At 37.2% G+C, this 22,899-nt stretch overlaps 2 protein-coding genes across 2 annotated transcripts in view; one reads left to right on the top strand and one right to left on the bottom strand.

Annotated features, from left to right (window-relative positions):
* The window catches only part of LOC120431317 (uncharacterized), a 40,680-nt gene extending 25,603 nt beyond the window's left edge, over positions 1 to 15,077 (top strand). Inside the window, exons 2-6 of the mRNA XM_052708094.1 lie at positions 5,562 to 6,118; positions 9,247 to 9,674; positions 9,854 to 10,166; positions 10,236 to 10,462; positions 13,427 to 15,077. Of these exons, the coding sequence (XP_052564054.1) occupies positions 5,562 to 6,118; positions 9,247 to 9,674; positions 9,854 to 10,166; positions 10,236 to 10,462; positions 13,427 to 13,724 (1,823 nt within the window). The 3' untranslated portion in view covers positions 13,725 to 15,077. The remainder of the gene's footprint in view (positions 1 to 5,561; positions 6,119 to 9,246; positions 9,675 to 9,853; positions 10,167 to 10,235; positions 10,463 to 13,426) is intronic.
* A 3,606-nt stretch (positions 15,078 to 18,683) lies between these two features.
* On the bottom strand, positions 18,684 to 20,498 carry LOC120431320 (cytochrome P450 6a2-like). Its single transcript, XM_039596454.2, has 2 exons — positions 19,445 to 20,498; positions 18,684 to 19,391 (listed from the first exon to the last, which is right to left on the bottom strand). The coding sequence occupies exons 1-2, from the start codon at positions 20,496 to 20,498 to the stop codon at positions 18,976 to 18,978; spliced, it is 1,470 nt and encodes a 489-aa protein (XP_039452388.1). The 3' UTR covers positions 18,684 to 18,975.
* Positions 20,499 to 22,899: the final 2,401 nt, after the last annotated feature.

Raw genomic sequence — 22,899 nt, 5'->3', positions numbered from 1 at the left:
AAAAAATCTATTCTTCTTATTAGATATTGCGACATGAAAGCGTTTTAAGCAAAGTTGCTTAGATTGGCATACTCATCAAACTAAAAAAAACCCTAAAAAGCTAGATTTCGGCAAATCCAATTTTCATTTAGTTTTGTAATCGCGAAAAGTGCTTCTCATCTATTCCTTATTTTTTTTAGGATTTAACATGAATTAACATTGTTTTCGTCTTGGATTTCTTATTTAATAGAATTTATTTTCGTGCATTCCAATGAAACTCAACAAATATTTACTACTATAAATCAGTATTTTAAATCTTCAAAATGCTTTCTGGGATTTAGTTTTGAAAAGTTGGTATTCTTAAATAAAAAATGGCTATTTAATTCTGAATGTTTCTAAATTTTTACAAATGGTTTTTTTGAATAACATATCTTAGTACAGGTTACACTCCCCTGTACCGCGTGATGACTAATCCTGATCCAGTTCAATCATGTTCTTTCACGTTTGCTGATAACAACTACACCCTCTTTCTCCGTTCTGACGCATAAATCGCGAGCAGAGACATCTGTTCTGAGCTGGGCAAAACTCTCTCTCTCTCCTCAGAACGAAACGTGTCTGAACTTGTCTCGAACGCAGCAGCGCCTTCTTGGATTGCCTGGACTCGATTAGAAATTGGATGGCGTGTTATTATTGTATACATTTCGTTATTTCCGTTTGTGTTTGCGCATCATCATCATCAGAAGTAGTATAGCAGAAGTAGCAGTGGCAAGGAGGAGGTCCTCATCATAATCGTCGTCGTCGTTAGTATTGAATTTCACTTGAAATGATGATCCACTTACAGCTTGACAAGGACCAGCCGCTTTCAAACTGTTTTGTTATTTTTTTTTTTGTGAAAATTTGAACCTTGAACTTTGAATCGAAGAAAACATTTAACACTCTAATAATTTCGGGAAATCCCATTTTAGATCATAATTATAATTCCACCCTCAGTCGTCGCATCACACACTAATCAGCATTCAAGAGAAGCCGTTCTGGGAAAAACTTGACTTTCAATAATTGTGAAGTTTTCCTTTTGATATCGGTGGTTGGCAGTAAATTCCAGTAAATTCTGTTGCTGTAACCACACCACATCAGCAGCCAGCCAGCACCCGACAGATGCTTTTTGTTCTGGTGGTGCTGTTGTGGTAAACAAGCCATCGGTGCAAAAATTTCCCCGAACTCGCTGGCGAACCAATTTTCTCTGGGTGGCGTTCCGCAAAAGTGGGTTCAGCACCACCACAACGGCAGTATGTTCTATGCTGTTGGTGTCTGGTGGAAAATTCAAACAATTAGGAGGTTTGCCGGGTTTGCAACTTGTGGCATTTTGAAGAAGAACAGAAAATTTTAAATAAATTCGATGAAATTTTCGTATTTGAAGCTGTTTAATAGAAATCATACAATTCTGTCATCAATATCACCGTGGAAACCCATCCTTTTTTCGATTACTGATTCAATCGAAGAAGTAACTTAATATCTCAGGTTGGTTGGCATTCCAGGCAGATTTTTTTCCGAAAAAATAAGGACTGCAGAAATTTAATATCATTCACGCTTTTCTCTCGAATAACAATCATGGTAAAAGAAAAATGTTTGCACTTACTCGTTGAAATTTCGAAAAGGGGACTTGTTTGTAAGCAAAAGCATAATTGAGAAGCTTTTTGTAGAGCTGCTTTTCCGTATACTGGCAATTGTTTTCAAATGAAAACATAAACTCGAGATTGGTTTCGTCGGAATTCGCTTGGGTAACCTCCTTCCGCCTCTTGCGAGACTAGATTTCCCGGACTTTTCCGGATAGTTTCTGCATCAAAGCTTTGACCTCTTGTTTGATGAGATTCGGCTGAATTGGCGTTGAGCCGAATTGTGAGTGTTCGGCATCGCACTGACTGCAGAATCAATATTTCATAAATTGGCGAGGGGCGTTTCTTACGAAGCGAAAGCTTTCAAATAAATTCGGCGAAAACTAATTTGAAATAGCAAACCTCTTACGGTGAAATTCAGCATGTTTAACGCTGGAATTTGTTTGAAAGCAGTGAAAAATACACTTCCCGGAATGTCAACGTTTCTGGGGACGAGTGCTTTCGCATAAAGATGATGCTCTGCAGTCCATTACAATTTTGAAAATTAAAATGGTTTTTTTTGTTGCGAAATACCGTTTATTTTGAAAATACTTTAATTTTTAGAATTTGCAATATTAGTATCAAACGAAGCAAAATTTTGTATACATTTTCGCTTGTTTAATTTTATTTGTAAATTACTAAAATATTCATGAAATACCGTATTTTTTGTGCAAATACTCAAATTTTCATAATTCGCAACAGAGGCACCAAAACATCCAAATAAAATGAAATTTTGCATGTATTTTCACTTAATTATAGTTTTTTTGTAAAGTACTCAAATTTAGTATTTTCGTTTGAATTTTGTGAAAATTTGAGCATTTCATAAATCAAGTTTTAGTATTTGGGTAATTCTCCGACAACTCACACAGCAGTTGCCTCGACCCCTCTTCGATTTGCTTGAAACTTTGTCCTAACGGGTACTTTTGTCCCTGATTACGAATCCGAGGTCCATTTTTTGATATCTCGTGACGGAGGGGCGGTACGACTCCTTCAATTTTTGAACATGCGAAAAAAGAGGTGTTTTTCAATAATTTTCACCCTGAAACGGTGTTGAGATAGAAATTTGGTGTCAAAGAGACTTTTATGTAAAATTAGACGCCCGATTTGATGGCGTACTCAGAATTCCGAAAAAATGTATTTTTTATCGAAAAAAAAAACTATTTTTTTTAAAACTCTGCCCTTTTTCGTTACTCGACTGTGATTTTTTTTTTCAAAATGCCATTTTATGGGAAATTTAATGTGCTTTTCGAATCTACATTGACCCAGAAGGGTCATTTTTTCATTCAGAAATTCTTTTTTCATTTTAAAATGTCGTGTTTTTTCTAACTTTATAGGGTTATTTTTAAGAGTGTAACAATGTCCTACAAAGTAGTAGAGAAGAGAATTACAAAAAAAAAAAAATGATATAGAAACATAAGGGGTTTGCTTAAAAACATCATGAGTTATCGCGATTTTACGAAAAAAAAGTTTTGAAAAAGTTACTTTTTGCGTTTCCCTTTGTTTCATCGTCCGTGTCTGTCGCGGGTGACGATGAACGGCCATGATCAACGACGATCAACTTTTTCAAAACTTTTTTTTTCTTAAAATCGCGATAACTCGTGATGTTTGCAGGCAAACCCCTTATGTTTATATATCAAATTTTTTGTAATTCTCTTCTCTACAACTTTGTAGAACATTGTTACACTCTAAAAAATAACCCTGTAAAGTTAGAAAAAACGCGAAATTTTAAAATGAAAACTTTTGTTCTAAATGAAAAAATGACCCTTCTGGGTCAATGCAGATTCAAAAAGTACATTAAATTTCCCATAAAATGACATGTTCCAAAATTTTTTACAGTCAAGTAACGGAAAATGGCAGAGTTTTTGAAACTTTTTTAGTGTTTTTTTCGATGAAAAATACGTTTTTTCGGAATTCTGAGTACGCCATCAAATCGGGCGTCTAATTTTACATAAAAGCCCCTTTGACACCAAATTTCTATCTCATCACCGTTTCAGGCTGCAAATTATTGAAAAACACCTCTTTTTTCGCATGTTCAAAAATTGAAGGGGTCGTACCGCCTCTCCGTCACGAGATATCAAAAAACGGGCCTCGGATTCGTGATCAGGGACAAAAGTTACCCCTTAGGACAAAGTTTTATGTAATTCGAAGAGGGGTCGGGGCATCTTTTCCCGATTTCGTGTGAGTTGGAAGAGAATTACCCATTTTATAAATAAAAACCAAGCTTCCCATGCGCCACTGCCAACGCACACCGCGGGTTTGGTTTTCTAGCTTCGGTACGTGCCTGAACCCATTTGTGTATTGGTATCTTGGTACATCGTACCAGCGCACCACGACACTCTCGGCTCGCCCCATCGGTTTTGTGTCTGGCACTCACCCATGGCATGAACCCAGCGTGCCGTGGTACGCGCCGTGATATTGAACCCGTTTTGTACCGCCAGCGCGTACCACGGCACGTACCTCGGCTCGTATCGAGTGAAGCACCTTGGTTCATACACCGGGTTCATGCCATGGGTGAGTGCCAGACACAAAACCGACGCGGCGAACCGAGAGTGTCGTGGTGCGCTGGTACGATGAACCAAAATACCCTCGGCTCGAGAGAGTCGGGTACGGGTGTAAACCGAACAAAGCAGGCGCAAAGCAAACCCGTGGTGCAAGTGAACCGCGTGTACCGCACGGTGCAGCGAAGCTTGATAAAAACTCTAATAAAGCGAAAATGCATACACAATTTGGCTTCGGGGGGTATCAAACCCATATTGCAAATTATAAACATTTGAATTTTTTCGAAAAAAAAAAAAACAGTATTTTGTGAAAAATTTGAGTACAGTCCAGACTCGATTAACCGAAGCTTCGATTTTCCGATGGTCACGCTGGCTCCAGCCCCCTCGAAAAGAACGTCACGTTTTGTTGGACCCCCCTCCCCTTTGATGTTTTATAAAAAAATGCATAATTTTTAAATAACATTTTTTTATAAATTTTGAGTTAAATCGAGAAAGTTTTTAAATTTTAAAAGGTCGCGTTTAGATTGTTTTGTTGGAACCTAGTGCATAAGATCGGTCAAGGCCCGTTCTTACACTGAAAATTGCGAATTGCGAATTTTTTTGAATGATGTAGTGATAGAAATTTCAATCAATAGTTTCTGATCTAATTATTAAAGCATATTTAATTTATCATTAAAAACTTTGTTTCTTAATGCTTTGTATCGTGTTTGATTTACGAGTTCACTTTTTCAAACATTGCATTAAACTAATTAAGCGTGACGTCACAGACTAATTTGATATTTAAGGTAAGACAATGAAAAACCCTTTTTTTTAGGTGATTTGATTATCCGAAGTACCATTATAACTTAGGATAATCGAAACGTCAGATAGTCGAGTCTATTGTCATTCTTATTGATCAATAACGTTATAAAAATAAGTTTGCGGAAAATTCATGAAGATTCTGCTACTTTGTTTCTACAAAGTAGAAACTTCTGGAATTTCGCAAAATATGTTTCATTTAAAAAAAAAGGATAAATTATCGCGATTCCCCAGAGAAAACTGGTCAGCTTTGACACAAGCGTTAAAGCTTCAGCTCAGCTTCCGGGAATCCGTTGATGGAACGATGCCGTTTGTTCCAGATCCTTGGTCCCAACCGTTCACCGTCCCATCAGAAATGCTAATACCGAACCGTTGCGTCTCATAGTATTATTTTTACTTTCATCAGCCTTTTTTGGTTGTTGGGTTAGGACGCACAAAGTTCGTGACGATACGTTGCGTTGGTTCGGGCTCTTCGTTCGCCGCTCAAGTTTTCACCCGAAAAAGCTTATCGCTGGGAGCAAGCACCACCATCGAGAGCGACCGCACATTCCCGGAAGTGTCTTTCTCCGACGAGGACGACGCCGATGTTGGTCCCGTTTTAATGAGATTTTTTTCCTCTCTTCTTCTTCCCCAGAATCGACGACGACGACGACGAAGGTCGTGTCAGCGGCAACAAACCCGAAATCATCCGCCACCACAACATGCTGTCGACAGCCTCCGACGATGACGACGACGCCGACTCCGACGCCACAACAGAGCTCGACGACGACGACGCTGCTCAGTTCGCTCACATCCGCCGGCAAGAAGTCACGCGGCTGCAAGTGCTGCCGCGGATCTGCCAGCTGTGCCAACAACAACAACACCAGCAGTCAGCAGCAGTCGAAAAGTGGTTCGAGTTCAGTGGCGGCCAGCAGCACGTCCTCGACCGGGGCCAAATCGAAAAAGGGCAACTGGGGACTCAAGTTCAACTGTGCCAAACTGAGGGGAGCCTCAAAGTCGTCGTCGGCGGCGGCGTCGGCAGTGGCCGGAGCTAGCGGTAGTGGTTCCAGTAGTAGTAATAGTGCGGTTCCGGCGGTGGTGGCGGCGGCGACGACGTCCTCGGCGGCACCGATGGCAAGCAGCGGTAGTGCAACGACGAGTTCGATTGTCGGGGGTGCCACCGGAAGGTTGCTGAGGAGTGAATCGGAAAAGGTGAGTGTGGTAGTGTGAATTGAAAGGGCTTTTTATTTATTTGTGGTTTTGAGAAGTATTTTAAGTGGACTTCTGAATTATTCAAAAAAAAACTAAGAGTCATGTGTCTCCATTAATTTTAGGAAGTGGAAACAAATGGTGCGTCAAGTTTTATGATATGTTTTATTTTGTTTATTTTCCAAACTTATTTCTAAATAATAAGTAATTCTCTTCTTTTTCTCAAATATATTATCTTGATCATTTTTTAATGAATGAAATCTGGATCCGTGTATTTTCTTCTATGTCAAAAAAGTCATTTTGTTTTATAAATTTTTGTTTTTTACATTTTTGTTAAAATATCTGGAAAAAAAGCTGTCAATTATATTGCTTGCTTTGATTTTTCGATCTATGATTACCTCCCGCTCTCGACGGTCCCTTCAATATCGACAACGAGAGAATCCATTGTAGTATGGAAGAAAATAGGCCGTTTTATTTCTCTCAAATGACTGGCAAAATTGATAGTCTCATCAAAGAATTGAAAAAAAAATATTTTTAAGAAAGTTTTTTTTAATTGTAATTGTAATTGTAATTGTAATTTTATTGAAACGATATCCTGTTAGTTTACACTGTATACCAGGGCAAGGAGGTAATGTGGATCTGAATTAAACTTTAGGAGCGAATAAAATTAGCAATCAGAGTAATCGCTAACACTAGTTTTCCCTAACTATCGCTTTCTTGAAAGCGTTGAATCGTCTCTCCTGCTTGATTGCTACTGGTAGTTCGTTCCAGCGGGAAACTCACTAATTCATATACTCTTTTTATTAAAAATAAAAACTTTGTTAAAACACGAATATTTACATACCATTTATGCACCATCTTCGAAAAGCTAGAAATCCCTGCATTTTGCTTGATTGAACTATGTTCACATGGCCTTGGGTTGCTGAGATATGCAAAAATATAAAAAAAACAGCAAAAATGATAATTTCTCAGTGTTATCGCTCGAACTAAAAGTACGATTTTAGATGATAAAAAAAGAAAATTTTGTGAAATTCTCTGCTTGTTTTAATTGAAATAATTTGTAGATCGAAAATAACTAAAACCAAAAACATTTTTTTTTTAAATTGAAAGCTTAAACTTTTTTTAAAAGTTACCTCAAAATATCTATAACTTGAAAACTGTTTACTTCAGTCAAATTTAATTTAAGTCCTTTTTTATTGATTTTACATAAAAAAATGCAATTAATTTTTTTTACCGTTTCTTAGATTTTTTAAAGTTACTATTTCGCTATTTTTTGAAAATCCTCGTAACTTGGTGAAAGATTTTTTCCCTTTCTTTTCTTGAAATTTTTCACCCCCAAACATATCAAAAAATAAAAAAATAAATATAGTTTTTTTTTCTTGGAATTGTCAATTTTTAGTGATAACAAGTGTTTTTGAAAATCAACAAAAATTATCATGTATATTTTTTCCGGTGTGGTCCTCATTTATACCTACCATTATGTCGAAGACACCAAATCGATCAAACAATTCCTTCATTAGATACAGATTTTTGAAATAAACATGCTATTTTAGTATGCCAAATGTGTATGGAAAAAAAATTAAAAAAATGATTATGCAAAATGGTTTCGGAAGGCACTCATAAAGTTTCAGCCAGGTTAAAAAAAAATACAAAAGTTATAGCTATAAAGGAATGGAATAATCGCAAAAAAATCAATTTCGCTTGCGAACTTTCTTCACCCACGAAAGAGAGAGGAGGCAAATCACGAAAAAGAAAATCGCTCCCGAACTTCTCCAAGAAAATCAATCTGATCACTTAAAATATGTATTTCACTTTGTTTACACACATTGCACATCTACAAAATGTGACAGGTCATATTTCGACGTGTGACGTTACACTTGCTAGTGTAGTAGTGAAATAGATATTCCGCCGAATAATCAAGAAGATGATTTTTTTAGATTCCTTTTACCGATCATTCGTGCGCGAGAGAGAAGAGCCATACTCCTTTCGGATTTTTTCTCTAGATGAACGTCCAATAATTTTCTTTTGATGATGATTATTCCATCGCTGTAAAGGGCTCATTCCGTAGCAAAGTTCTCAAAAGCAATGTTGGTATAAAACGTAGCCTTGTTTACAATGACTTTTTGAGAATACTCAAACTTACTAAAATTGACTTCAAAATTTCCATAAACACTACATTTTCAAAAAAGAACATTAAATTAATTGTTACAATGATAATTTTTGTGAAAGGTAGTTTCCCATCATATATTTTGTGCTTGCTTTGATAACGCCTACTTTGACAAGAAAGCGAATAATAATGAACGCATCCGACTGAACAAACCCATTTTTAAAGTATTGGGGTTGAACCCCCAATTCAAATTGTAACCTTTATAAAGGTCATAAAATGCTTTTCTTTTGAGAAATTGCCAACTGCTGGAATTTTATTATAATTTCCTCTTACCACGAAAGTGTCAACCACAGCGAAAATCAACCTCAAGCGACATTACGTTCTCAATGACAATCTTTCGCCAAAAGGATAACATTAATTTTTGGGAATTCCCGTTGAAATCCAAACACGCGCCACGCCACCTCGTCGTCAATCCATTTACCGTGGACCAGATTTTCCGCTCCAAAGGCGTCGTCGCGTCCTTTCTGGAAGTGCAAAATTTTGCGTGCGCGCGTGTCCTTTTTCTTCCCGGAAGATGATCGGTCGGTCGTTTGGGCGTCACAAGGTGAGATTTCCATCTCAAAGTTGCGTTTGATATGGGAAAGGAGTTTTTTTTATTTTTTTTTGTATTTTTGTTTGGATTTGTTTAATGAATTAGTTGGAATTGGGGGTGCGAAAATGGGTTTTTAAAAGTGGGAGGAAGATTTGCTCATGACGTGCTGCGATATCTGTTATTTTTTCGGAACATGATTTGAAATTCAAAAATATCCTATTGTGAACGTAGACTTTCGCTCTAATCCGGTTTCGCAGCTAAATCAAATTTTCTGGAAGGACACGGTCCGTGTGTAAATTGACCGTTCTGCAACTCAAACAATTCTCCGGTCTAATCTTGTTTTACTTTGAGTTTTCCCTCCACACTGTGTGTGGTGGTCGTTCCGTTGAAATTCATATTAATTCCCCTTCTCTCTCTCTCTCGCAATTCCAGGTGGATTCATGCGTTTGTACCGCGTACCGCAAAGTGGACGACATTCCGGCAATCCCCACCAGCAACGGCTATCCGCTGTCGGCGAGTTCGCTGGCACTGATGCCACATCACCACGCGGCGGCCGCACTTCACCACCACCATCACCATTTGGAGGCACCGACGTCGGCATCCAACGGTGGTCCCGGCGGCGGCGGTGGAGGAACGGCGACAGCGGCCACTAATCAACCGCAGCAGCAACAGCAGAACCACGCATTCCTGTTCCCGGCGGAGCATCACGGGCATCACCATCCGGGCACGACCACGACCATCATTCACCGCATCGATGGCAACACGGCCCAGGCGCTGTATGGCAGTTTGGGCGCCGGTGGCCACCACGGAGGCAACTCGGTGATTGTCGTTTCCGGTGCCGGCATGTTTGACATCTCGAGGTAAATAAATTTCGCTGGAACTAATTAGGAGAAAATGTATTTTCCGGGTTCCGGGAAATTGTTCTGGTTCTGCGCACTGCGCGGCAATCCGCAAAATTCCCGCGAATCCCATCCTCAAAGTGTCACCTTGAGCCCGGGACTAAAAGTTACCAAATGTGTCTTACTCCCTTCCAAAACAGGTTCAACAGCAGCGATGAGTTCTCGCTGGAAGACTGCGACGAACGGGCGCGGTTGCAGCGCGAGCTGGAGATCCGCGAAGGCGTCGACGCGCCACCAAACTTCACCCCCCGCGCCCTAATGTCCGGCGGAACGCTGACCGGTGGGACGGCACTGGGTGCCGTCGGCGGTGCCGCCGGAGTCGCCCAAGCCAACCAGATTGCATTCGTGTGCTCGCCGGAAACTTCGTCGGCGCTGAGTTTGCTCCAGCGCGGGCTCATGCTCCAGAACCAGCATCTGATGCACGCCGAAGAAATGCCTCGAGTTCACTCACAGGTGAGACGAAACTTTCCCCACCAAAAACAAAACCCAAAAAACCTAACCTCAATCTCAAACCCGTACCAGGTCGACTTCATTCACTGTCTGGTTCCGGACCTGCAGAAGATCACCAGCTGCTGCTTCTACTGGGGCAAGATGGACCGGTACGAGGCGGAGAAGCTGCTGGACGGGAAACCCGAGGGGACGTTCCTGCTGCGCGATTCGGCCCAGGAGGAGTTTCTGTTTTCGGTGTCCTTCCGGAAGTACAGCCGGTCGCTGCACGCGCGCATCGAGCAGTTTAACCACAAGTTTAGGTGAGTTTGCTTAGAATTCGAAGAATAATTTAATTTACTAAAAAAAAATATTTTTTTCAGAAATTTTAAGATTTTGAAGAATTTAATTTTTTTAGGAATTTTAGATATTTCAAGAAGTTTAAAAGTTTAAAAAAAATATTTAAAAAACTTTAAAAAATTTCCGGAATTTTAAGAATTTTAAAAATTTTAAGAATTATAAGAATTTTAAAAATTTTAAGAATTTTAAGAATTTTAAAATTTTTAAGAATTTTAAGAATTTTAAGAATTTTAAGAATTTTAAGAATTTTAAGAATTTTAATAATTTTAATAATTTTAAGAATTTTAAGAATTTTAAGAATTTTAAGAATTTTAAGAATTTTAAGAATTTTAAGAATTTTAAGAATTTTAAGAATTTTAAGAATTTTAAGAATTTTAAGAATTTTAAGAATTTTAAGAATTTTAAGAATTTTAAGAATTTTAAGAATTTTAAGAATTTTAAGAATTTTAAGAATTTTAAGAATTTTAAGAATTTTAAGAATTTTAAGAATTTTAAGAATTTTAAGAATTTTAAGAATTTTAAGAATTTTAAGAATTTTAAGAATTTTAAGAATTTTAAGAATTTTAAGAATTTTAAGAATTTTAAGAATTTTAAGAATTTTAAGAATTTTAAGAATTTTAAGAATTTTAAGAATTTTAAGAATTTTAAGAATTTTAAGAATTTTAAGAATTTTAAGAATTTTAAGAATTTTAAGAATTTTAAGAATTTTAAGAATTTTAAGAATTTTAAGAATTTTAAGAATTTTAAGAATTTTAAGAATTTTAAGAATTTTAAGAATTTTAAGAATTTTAAGAATTTTAAGAATTTTAAGAATTTTAAGAATTTTAAGAATTTTAAGAATTTTAAGAATTTTAAGAATTTTAAGAATTTTAAGAATTTTAAGAATTTTAAGAATTTTAAGAATTTTAAGAATTTTAAGAATTTTAAGAATTTTAAGAATTTTAAGAATTTTAAGAATTTTAAGAATTTTAAGAATTTTAAGAATTTTAAGAATTTTAAGAATTTTAAGAATTTTAAGAATTTTAAGAATTTTAAGAATTTTAAGAATTTTAAGAATTTTAAGAATTTTAAGAATTTTAAGAATTTTAAGAATTTTAAGAATTTTAAGAATTTTAAGAATTTTAAGAATTTTAAGAATTTTAAGAATTTTAAGAATTTTAAGAATTTTAAGAATTTTAAGCCACGAAAACAGCATGGTTCTCCGATCGGGCTCAAAATTTTTCTGGGTGTTCCTTGGCCGAAATAATTAGACCCGTATTTTTTCGTTTGGCCATTATGGTGACCTACGCCGTGTTAGGATGGTCCGAAAAATGGCAATTTTCGTCGATTTTCTCAAAAACCACTTTTTCAAAAAATCATATGTCCTCGCCATTTCATCCGATTTTAGCTGTCTTAGACAGCTAAAGGTGATTAGTGATTAGTTTGGCTATTTAAGAAAAATAGTAAAAAGTCTAAAAATCTAGCTTAACTAAGAAAAGGTCGTATGAAAACTTAAAATGCTGTTTTGAAGGTCTCGGGACCAAAGAGCCTATGTCTGAAAATATTTTTATCGGATTCCTCGGAAAATTTCACATAACATATCAAAAAGTGGTAAAGTTATGTTTTCGATACTCTGAGATACGATTTTTTGAAAATAAAAACTGAGTTTTTCGACGCGCCACGCGCAAAAATGGGAAAATGACGAAAACGGGAAAAAATCGACTTTTTTCACTAAAACTGCGATAACTTGAAAATTTCAGCGATGACCTATACATGTAAGGGTACCAAAAGTTGCGTATTTCAATTACGAAAATTTTGGTACCCTAACATGTATAGGTCATCGCTGAAATTTTCAAGTTATCGCAGTTTTAGTGAAAAAAGTCGATTTTTTCCCGTTTTCGTAATTTTCCCATTTTTGCGCGTGGCGCGTCGAAAACCCCAGTTTTTATCTTCAAAAAATCGTATCTCAGAGTATCGAAAACATAACTTTACCACTTTTTGATATGTTATGTGAAATTTTCCGAGGAATCCGATAAAAATATTTTCAGACATAGGCTCTTTGGTCCCGAGACCTTCAAAACAGCATATTAAGTTTTCATACGACCTTTTCAAATGTTAAGCTAGATTTTTGAAACTTCTTACTATTTTTCCTAAATAGTCAAACTAATCACCTTTCTTTTGCGTCTAATACAGCTAAAATCGGATAAAATGGCGTGGAGATATAATTTTTAGAAAAGTGGTTTTTGAGAAAATCGACGAAAATTGCCATTTTTCGGACCACCTCAACACGGCGTAGGTCACCCTGATGGCCAAACAAATAAATACGGGTCTAATTATTTCGGCCAAGGAACTCCCAGACAAATTTTGAGCCCGATCGGAGAACTATTTTTTTGAATCATGCTGTTTTCGTGGGGAATTGCTGAATTTTAAGAATTTTAAGAAATAAGGCAAGGATTTAAATTGACACATTTCAAGAAAAAATGCATCATTAAAAATCTTGAAAAATGTTCGTTTTCCGCGTTTTCCCCTGGAAAGGATTGCTGATTTCATCGAAGCGCAAAACAAGCCCCTTTCCTGGGACTGCTCCTGGCAGGAGATGTTGCTTCGTGATTAGACTTTTCGGGAATTCTCGAAATAATGTTTCCATTTCCCTCAAAATCGTCATTGGAAGCGATACTTGTTGGCACTTTCCTGGTAGGGCGAAAATTGGAATAAAATAACAGCGGTTGACAGTTTGAAACGACAGTCCTCCTTGGAAGGTTAGATTTAGAACAGGATTGTTCATCGAAGAAGTCTATGAAATCAAGCCTACTTTGACTTTCAATTGAAGCATTTTTTATTTGACCGAATAGCATGTAGGGTTTTGATAAAAAAAAAATACTCAATAAATAATATTTGAAAAATATTCAAAACTATTCTAACATTTGCTTCTCTCCCCTTCTCAACAGTTTCGACTCACGCGATCCCGGCGTGTACACGGCCTCCACCGTGACCGGCCTGCTCGAGCACTACAAGGACCCGTCCTGCGTGATGTTCTTCGAGCCGATGCTGACGTACCCGCTGAACCGGAACTTTACCTTCTCGCTGCAGCAGCTGTGCCGGGCCACGATCGTCAGCAACACCACGTACGACGGCATCAACGGCCTGCCGCTGCCCAAGTCACTCAAGTCGTACCTGAAGGAGTACCACTACCGACAGCGGATCCGCATCCGGCCGCTGGACGAGCACCTGTACTCTGGCATCTAGTACGGCCAAGGCCAAGGGACGACGGCGGAGGACGAGGAGTGGTGGGTGGACGGGGAAAGACCGCGGCGTCGGATGCGACGGAGACGGCGCCGGACGCGGTCACAGCGGAATCGGGGTGGTGGCCACAAGGACAATTACTGGGCCGGTCTGCTCGAGGTGGACGATAATTGGCCCGACCTGGAGCGGCGCGGAATGGTGGGTCGCGATTTGGGTCACCTCATTGCGGCGGCCATTGCGCAGGAACGGGATGAGCGCGAACAGGCGCGGCGCGTCCGCACGGAGAAGATTGTCCAGAAGCTGTTTTGCTGCTTCCGGGGCTGAGTGTGTGCGTGTAAATTGTCCTGTATTTGTAAATAGCACATCTAAATCACACACATTGATTCAGTTATTCCTTATTATTTATGCCAATTGTTGTTATCTAAGTTATTTGTCCTTTTCACACACACTCACATTATAGACCATTCTAGTTGCGCTTTGCAAACTGTACATGTGTTAACGCGCGCGTTATGATAATTGTTTATAACATTCTTTCGTCGCCTTAGTGAATTATGTTACGATTTAAGCTAGTAGAAGCAAACAGTTTCCTTCCTAAATATTTATAGTGACTGAAGCCGTACAAGCAAGTTAGAAAGAGAGAGAGAGAGAGATAGAGAGCAACCTTAGAAAAGACTAGTGAATCTCAAATTAGTTGAAGAGAAAGCGGTACGGAATTTAGCAGTTTTCGTTGTTTTTGTTACAGTTCTTAGCACAGATCAGTTTCCAAATCTAATCTCAGTAGGCAGGCGACATGCGCTCTCCAGTTGCCACAGTTGATCACTCTTAAAAAAACGCAAAATAAACAAACTCAACAACAACAAATCAAACCCAGTATTCGAAGCTTTCTTCACTCTTAACAAAACAAAACAAAGATCGAACATTGTACAACTCTAAGATAAACAAAAACCCTAGAAATAGCCGTTACAAAAGAAGCCCATATCTAAACAAAAATCGCGAGAAATAAATAAAAAATACTAAACAGAAACCCGTTCCCAGTGGTACCAACCAACCCTTGTCGTCGTCGTTTAGAGCGTTCAGAACAATTCCAGCAAAACACGAATTTAACCCACACTCACACACACACCGTCGTCGTCTTACAGTCACAAAATCACAATCAAACCGAAATGGTTACACAAGAGAATAATAACAGCAACAACAACAAAACATGGAAAAACAAAACCGGTAACCAGCAACGTGTTTTCAATGTGCACAGAAGAGGAAAAATTAATCAAACTAGTAGCAATTTAGTGAGCAGCGTTTAGAGCAAAAACAAAGTCAGCGTGTGATAGAGAAAAGGCTAGCAAAAGAGTAAAACAAGCCGTGTAAAGCAATGTGGGGGTTTTCGGGGGGTAGTTGGAAAGAATAAATATTAAAAAGAAGAAAAACGGAATGGAAAACGTTTTGGTAGCTTTAATGAGAGGAAAACTAAAGCAGAGAGCATAGAAAAAAAAGAGTACTTGCTATTGTGAAAACTTATACAAAAGAAAAAAAATACCACACAACACTACGAAATGATTAGCGGTAGTTGAATCTCTAGAGTAGAGACCAGAGAGCAAATATGTATGATAAAGAAAATAAAACAGGTAAAATGTAATCCAAGTAGTCGGGATGTCTTATTTATTTTATTTATCCGAAATGTCATTCCAACAAAAAACAAACGAATATTTGTGTTTTTTACCTAATGCACAAATGAATGGAAAGGTCGGTAAAATGTCCAATGCACAAAAACAACGAGAAAGAGTCGGGAATTTGTGATTATTTTTTTTTCAGAAATCGTTAATTTGCCAAATCAACATAAAAAAAGAGAAAAAGTCCGGAATTTAATTTTTTTTTGACAAAAAGTCCACAAAAAAAATCGGGAAATAGTTTGGATTTTTTTGATTTTTTTTGTCAAAAAGTCGGGAATTCGCCGAAATTCACAAAAAAGGGAAAAAGTTAGAATTTGTGATTTTTTTGTCAAAAAGTCTGGAATTCGTCAAAATTCACAAAAATCGGGCAAATGTCGGGAATTTGTCAAAGTCCACAAAAAAACGGGAAAAAGTTGGAAATTTGGGATTTTTGTTCAAAATTTGGCAAAATTCACTAAAAATCGGGAAAAAAATGGGAATTGATGATTTTTTTTTTGGTCAAAAAGTAAGGAATTCGTCAAAATCCACAAAAGGTCGAGAATAAACAATAAATCGGTAAGACGTCGGGATTTTGTGGTTTTGCTTATCAAAAAGTAAATAATTTGCCAAAATCTACCATCAATCGAGAAAAAATCGGGAATTTGTCTTTTTTTGTCAAAAAGTCTAGAATTTGCCAAATTCTGAAAAGTCAGAAAAAAGTCGAACATTCACAAATAATCGGGAAAGGTCGAGAATTCGCACAAAAGTTAAAAAAAATGGTAATTTGTGACTTTTGTCAAAAAATCGGGAATTTGCAAAAATCCACGCAAAAAAATGAAAAAAAGTCGGGTTTTTTTTGTTTTTGCCAAATTGTCGAGAATATGCAAATAAAAAAACACAATTAATTGAGAAAAAGATGGAAAATTGTGATTTATTGTCAAAAAGTCGTGAATTTGTGAAATCCACAAAAAAATCAGGAAAAAATAGGGAATTTGTGATTTTTTTCAAAAGATCGGGAAAATGTCGAATTCTCGGTAAGGCTAAACAAATTAGGGAAAAGTCGGGAATTTGAAATTTTTTGTCAAGATCCACAAAAAATCGGCAAAAGTCGGGAATTTGCCAAAGTCCACACAAAAAAACGGGTAAAAGTCGAGAATTTGTAATTTGTTGGTTTATTGGGTACGACAACTTGTTAGTTTACACTGTTAATCAGGTCAAGGAAGACACTTTAGGAAATTTAGAAAAGTTACAAAGGATCCAAATAAAGGGTAACAAGTACAAGTAAGCTAAAGAAAACTAATCGTCAAACGATCTCTTAAAAGCACTTTTAAATGCCGACAGCGTCGTTTTTTTTTGTCAAAAAGTCCAGAATTTGCCAAATTCTGAAAAGTCAGAAAAAAATCGAACATTCACAAATCATCGGGAAAGGTCGAAAATTCGCACAAAAGTTTAAAAAAATGGTAATTTGTGACTTCTGTCAAAAAGTCGGGAATTTGCAAAAAATCCACGCAAAAAAATGAGGAAAAGTCGGGTTTATTTTGTTTTTGCCAAATTGTCGAGAATATGCAAATAAAAAAACACAATTAATCGAGTAAAAGATGGGAACTTGTGATTTATTGTCAAAATGTCGAGAATTTGTTAAACCCACAAAAAAATCAGGAAAAAATAGGGAATTTGTGATTTTTTTCAAAAGATCGGGAAAATGTCAAATTCTCGACAAGGCTAAACAAGAAATTGGGGAAAAGTCGGGAATTTGAAAATGTTTGTCAAGATCCACAAAAAATCGGAAAAGTCGGGAATTTGTCAAAATCCACACAAAAAAACGGGTAAAAGTAAAAAAATTGAGATTTTTTGTCAAAAAGTTGAAAATTTGCCAAAATTCTTTAAAAAAAACTGGAAAATATTGGAAAGTTGTGCTTTTTTCACAAAATGACGGAAATTTACCAAAATAATGAAAAAGGTGGGAATCCCGAGCAGCGGGGAATTTGAATTCCGTTTCATTAAAAAATCGTAGTTACGGTGAACATCAACCAGAGAAAAAAGATTATTGTTACACACATTGAAGTATCTTGAAAACTACGGGACAATTGATTTCATTTTTGAATCTCGGATTTCTACGATAATAGTATCATTTAATTTTCATAGATTGCATAGTTCTTAAATATTAACGGTACACATCAACCAAAGCTTTTGCACCCAGATTTGTGTTACAGACATTTTAGTATCTTCAAAACTACGGGTACTATTGAAATATTTTTTTATTCATCCCCTAAAGTACTGTCCACAAAGTAATTTACAATAAAGTTTGATTAATTTTACAATCACATTATTGCAGGATTGGGTCCGTAAGTTTAACAATTTTGGAATAAGAAGACAACACCTTCCTTCGTTGCTGTGCACCCTTAAACCACATTTTATTTACATTTTTATTATGTAAAATTTCAAAAACTGACTTTCAAGCTGCAATTCATTGTGGTTTTTTCCGACTATTTTCATGAACTCCTCAATGAGAAATATTCATTCTAAACCAAGTGCATCGATCACTTATCGAGCCAACTGCTTAACACTTAACATCTTGTATTTCGATCGCAGAAGATGTTCATATTTTTCTCAAATCATTGAGATGACAATTTTTGTTAAATCTTAATGTAACCTTAACATGATCATTTAGATCGAATTTTTGCTCTCACTCTTCGTGGCGAAAGTTTTCCGAAATTTTCACACAGGAGTGATTTAAACCGCACGCGCGTGATAACGCGACGACAATCGACTTCCGATCTAATTTTAATTCAGCGGCCATCACCAGCCCATCACGGCTTGCCTTGATTGAAGCTCGGTTCGATTTGATTGAAGAAATTACCCTACACTTTAAATTACCTACTAGCACCATGTCGTTGAGAAAAAAACTTCATGCAAACTAGTTGAACAACCAATTTTTGACATCACTCTTTCCGAGGAAAATTCTACTTTTCAAGCGGGAGTGATGTAACAGTACGCAATTGCATTCTTATGCAATCTAATTAATCAAGCGCCACGGCGCAGAGAACCAACAATCGACAGCCGATCATGGCATTCTGTGATCTTCAACTGTGCAACTCGATTTGAATGAAACGAGCCAACACAAATTTAGTTGACTGAAATTTAGTTCCATCGATATAAAGTAATTTTTGCTATCACTCTTTGCGTTGAGAAACTTGATTGTTTTGCGAGCAAGAGTGATTTTTATCATTTCATAAAAAGGCTGTTTGAATCCAGATTAAACATTGTTTCGTTTGATGATTAGGAATTTGAAGAAGAAAACTATTATTTAATTGTGCTCAAACATTACCACCTTTCGGCGAATAACGCTCACGAAACGTGGTTTCAAAAATTAGATACGTTTAATATTTAAAGCTGTGTAAGGATTTTTATCATTAGCTCAGTACTTGTTTTGGAATCAACCGCAACGTCATACTTCAATTTGGTGGGTAATGCACACCAAAAGATAAGCAATTGTAGAACGAAGCATGCCATGCTCAGTTGGTGATCGCAGCTTGATCGAGCAATCGCGAGCATGCGCGCTTGCTTTGATTAAGATTAAATTTAAATTGACTTCAATCGATTTATTCTTACAATGGTTCGATTTTTAGTACCAACTCATTTTTCGGCTGTAGAAATGGTGATTTGTGCGTATATTCCAGTGGGACCGCCGTTTTCGCACTCGTACTGATCCGGAACTTGCTCAACACCGTTGCCAGGCCCACCTTGGATTGCAGAATGGCAAATCGGAAGCCAATGCAAGCCCGAGGACCATCTCCGAGGGTCAAGAATGAGTTCGGGTGCCGTTTGGCGGCTTCTTCCGGCAGGAATCGATCCGGGTTGAACTTCAGCGGTTCCGGATAGAGTTGTTCGTCTCGATGAATCGCAAACACCGGGATGTGGATCTTCATACCTTTCGGTATGGTCACATCGGTGTCGGGTATTTTGTAGCTTTGGGAGGATTTCCGCTCCAGAACCGGTACAGCGGGGTACAGGCGGAGGGTTTCTGGAAAGAAACTTAGTTGAAAAACTGATTCAAAGAAGAATTAACTTACCAACCGTTAATACACTGATCCAAGTACTGCATATCGTTGACCGCTTCATAGGTCAGTCCACCATGAATCTCAATCGCCTTCAGGACACTCTCCCGAGCCTTCTCCTGGCATTCCGCATTTCGTGCCAATTCATAAAGACAATAAGTTTGATTCGCCGAGGACGTCTCAAATCCCGCCACGAAAAACACCAGCGACTGCGCCGCGACCTCGTCCAGCGTAAGTTCACCCTTGTTCTTAAACTCGATCAGGCTGCTCATAAAGTCCTTTCGGTTGATCGAGTTCTTCTGGCGGTAATCGATCGTTTCGGCCACAAGCTTGTGGAAGAAACGCGTCGCGTTCGAATCCAACGTTTTCACTCGAAGCAGGTTCCCGAGCTCGGGAAAAAGTTTCCAAAATATCCGCATCGTTCCAGCATGCCGCTGCTCGTTGACGATCTTGTGTCCAAACTCTCTGAACTCGTTGTTGGGCTCCTCAAACGAGTTGCACTCGATTCCAAAGGCGCAGCTTCCGATCACATCGGTTGTGAATCTTGCAAAAGCATCCTTAACACCAATTTCACTACCAACTCCGGCAATTTTCATAAGATATTCCCCAAAACTATCTCCAACCGCCTTCAAGGTAGGAAACATGATCTTCAGCTTCCCAGAAGTGAACGTTGGTGAGAGTCGCGTTCGCAGTGATCGCCACTTTTCCCCCTCGATGCTGAATATGTGCGCACTCAGCGGATCATCCCTCGCGTTGTAGTACACGCCACGACTCGGAAAGGAGTTAAAGTCCTTGATCAGCATGGTCTTGATCAGGTCAAGATCGGTGATCATCAGCAGGGGTTGAAGATAGAAGTAAAGCCCGACGAATCGACCTCGATCCTTCATCGCGTTGTACTGCTTGACAGAGATATCAGCGACGGATAGTTGGTCAGCTTCGTGGAAGTTTCCGGCAGGGAATCGTGGCTTGATGAAGGGGACATTTTGGCGGGACCAGAAGGTGATCTTTCTCCAGACGGCGATCGAGCAGAGGATTAGGAGGGACACGACCAGGATAATCAACTCTACGTACATTTTGAATTACTCTGATTACTGATTATGAAACACAAACGATATGTCTTATTAACAAGAGCTTAAGATATGCTATTTGATGTGCGTACAACAACATTCAAGTCGTAACTGATAGCAAACGCATTGCAAAAGCTATTGATTGAGCTGATCAATCTAACGCATTGGCTTGTTTTACCTTGATGAGGTATCTAACATCATGTTTGCTTGCAGATTTGATGTGTTCAAAGGATGTGGCTTTGAAGTTAAATGGGATTTAAACCGTAAAATAGGTGCTTTTTGTGTTTCGTTATTTTTTATCCCTTTAACAATTTTGGTATTTTTCGATATTCGAGTCTGGACTGTATTACCATTCCCATTCCCTGAAACCAAACCATGGAATATTTATTATAAGCTTATATCAGAAGTAGATATTTGTGTAAAAACAATGATTTTGTTAGTGCGTCCATCCCGGGAATTCCCGGGACAAAAATCCCGGGATTTTTCCAAAACCGGGAATTCCCGAATCCCGGGAATTTTCATAATTTGTCCCGGGAATTCCCGAAATTGAAAAAAATCAAATTTTGGTCTGAAAATTCAAATTTTGTTGTAGAAATAGATGAACAGTAAAATACATAGTAATCGATACGAACTTTAAAGCATTAAAATTTGTATTCGGCATATATCAGCTTTAATTTGACTGATAAGGGAAAATTGATTATAATTTAGTCATATATCCGCAAAATGCCTGGCGCAATAAATATTTTCTATTTAATTTTACGTATTTTTGAAGACTATTTATCATATTTATATTTATGATATTAAAATTGAAAATTATCATCTTAAATTATTTTTCATCAAACTCCGGATTTTGGGGCAAGTAACGAAATAAGACAGCTATTTAAGAAAAAAAAAATTGCATCGTGTTTTGAATAACTTTGGTTAAAACAGGAACAGAAAAAAAAATTTAGTACACCGATTTCCAAATGTATTGCTCTGAAATCTCCTGTACCTTTTCAGCCTGTATTCCTGATTTTCCCTAGTTGACGGTAGTAACTTAAAGAGAATTATTAAAATATGTTTTATATAAAATAAAACATTCAAAAGTTATCTAAAATTTTGCATTGACTGTTTTTTTTAAAAAAGAAGGACAATATCCCAAGTAGCACTCATAACTTGTCGACTTTTGAATAATAGTTAGACAGCTGTTTTGGATCAACATACGAGAAAAAATGTAAACGTTAGTTAAATAACAGTTTGTTTCACAACTTGTATAACTGACTTATGTAACTCTTGAGATGTGTGCCACACAAGTGTTAAAACACAGTCAACTTCACTCGTTTCCAACTTTTACACTCAACATAGGGAATATTTTCATATGTTTGGGAGGGTAAGCAATTTGCTGATTTTCACTATTAAAACAATTTATTTTGGGACACTTTTGATAGAAACTTACTTGCTCACTTCCTATTGAGTTATTTATCACTTTATTTCACTTGAAAACACTTTTTATTAGCTGTAATTGAACGTCAAAGTGCTGATATGCCAAGATGCTGTTCCTTCATCTGCAAGGTTGTACTCGAAAACAGTTTGTTGAATAAAAACAATATTGCACTGTTTGTTTCACTGCTTATCTAACATTAGGTCTATTCCCGTACCTGCAGAATTGCAGAATTTCTGCAGCTTCTGCAGAATTCTGCAGCCAGCATAAGTCACTTTTTTGCAGCACGTTCCCGTACTATTCAGCTCGCTCTCTTCATCTCTCTTTTGCAGAAGTTCTGCAAGGAGAGAAGCCGCAAAACTGTTGCCTGGGTAGCGCGTTCCAGTACTTTTTCTGCAATATTGTACACAGTTGAGTGGATTTACTCAAATTGGGTATTAAAGTTTTTTTTTAATTATTTCGAAACATTTAAAAAAAGGGATTGACAAAAATTTGTAATTGAAAGAAGTTTACCTCTAGAACGGGGACTTATTTTTTTAAGCAACTCAACATTCTAAGATGCTTATGCTTAGGTAGAGACTATACATTAGAAACAATACAAAACTTTTACATTAGGTAAAAAAATAGAAATGAGAATGGCGGGTACGTTTAACAAATATTGTATAAAAAAATACAAACAAAGGTTTAATATAGAAGAGTTCATAACGAGGATCATAAATACATGGTTTGACAGCAGAACATTTGAAGATTTTTTTTATTCAGGATAACATAAATAAGTTATGGATGCCACATTGAAGAACAACAGTGATGTAGCAAAATTGAAAATTATTAGAAAGTAAATGAATCACAAACTCAAAAATATGGAAACACATAAATTTATTTCAATTCAATTGTGTTTTTATAAGAATTTAACTGTTCTACTCCAGGATGTTACATTTGCAATTCAGAGATTTGGAGAACCTTTCAACTGAGATCAATTCATAAGCC

This window comes from Culex pipiens, chromosome 2, assembly GCF_016801865.2.
Source record: "Culex pipiens pallens isolate TS chromosome 2, TS_CPP_V2, whole genome shotgun sequence".
NCBI classification, from domain to species: domain Eukaryota; kingdom Metazoa; phylum Arthropoda; class Insecta; order Diptera; family Culicidae; genus Culex; species Culex pipiens.
This window is presented reverse-complemented; position numbering and strand designations above follow the sequence as displayed.

What these genes read in the sequence shown, in the direction of transcription:
- LOC120431320 (XM_039596454.2), bottom strand. Translation starts at nt 20,498, where the DNA reads ATGTACGTAGAGTTGATTATCCTGGTCGTGTCCCTCCTAATCCTCTGC. An exon ending in CTTGGATCAGTGTATTAACG is followed by an intron (nt 19,392 to 19,444) that starts GTTGGTAAGTTA and finishes GTTTCTTTCCAG; the next exon opens with AAACCCTCCGCCTGTACCCC.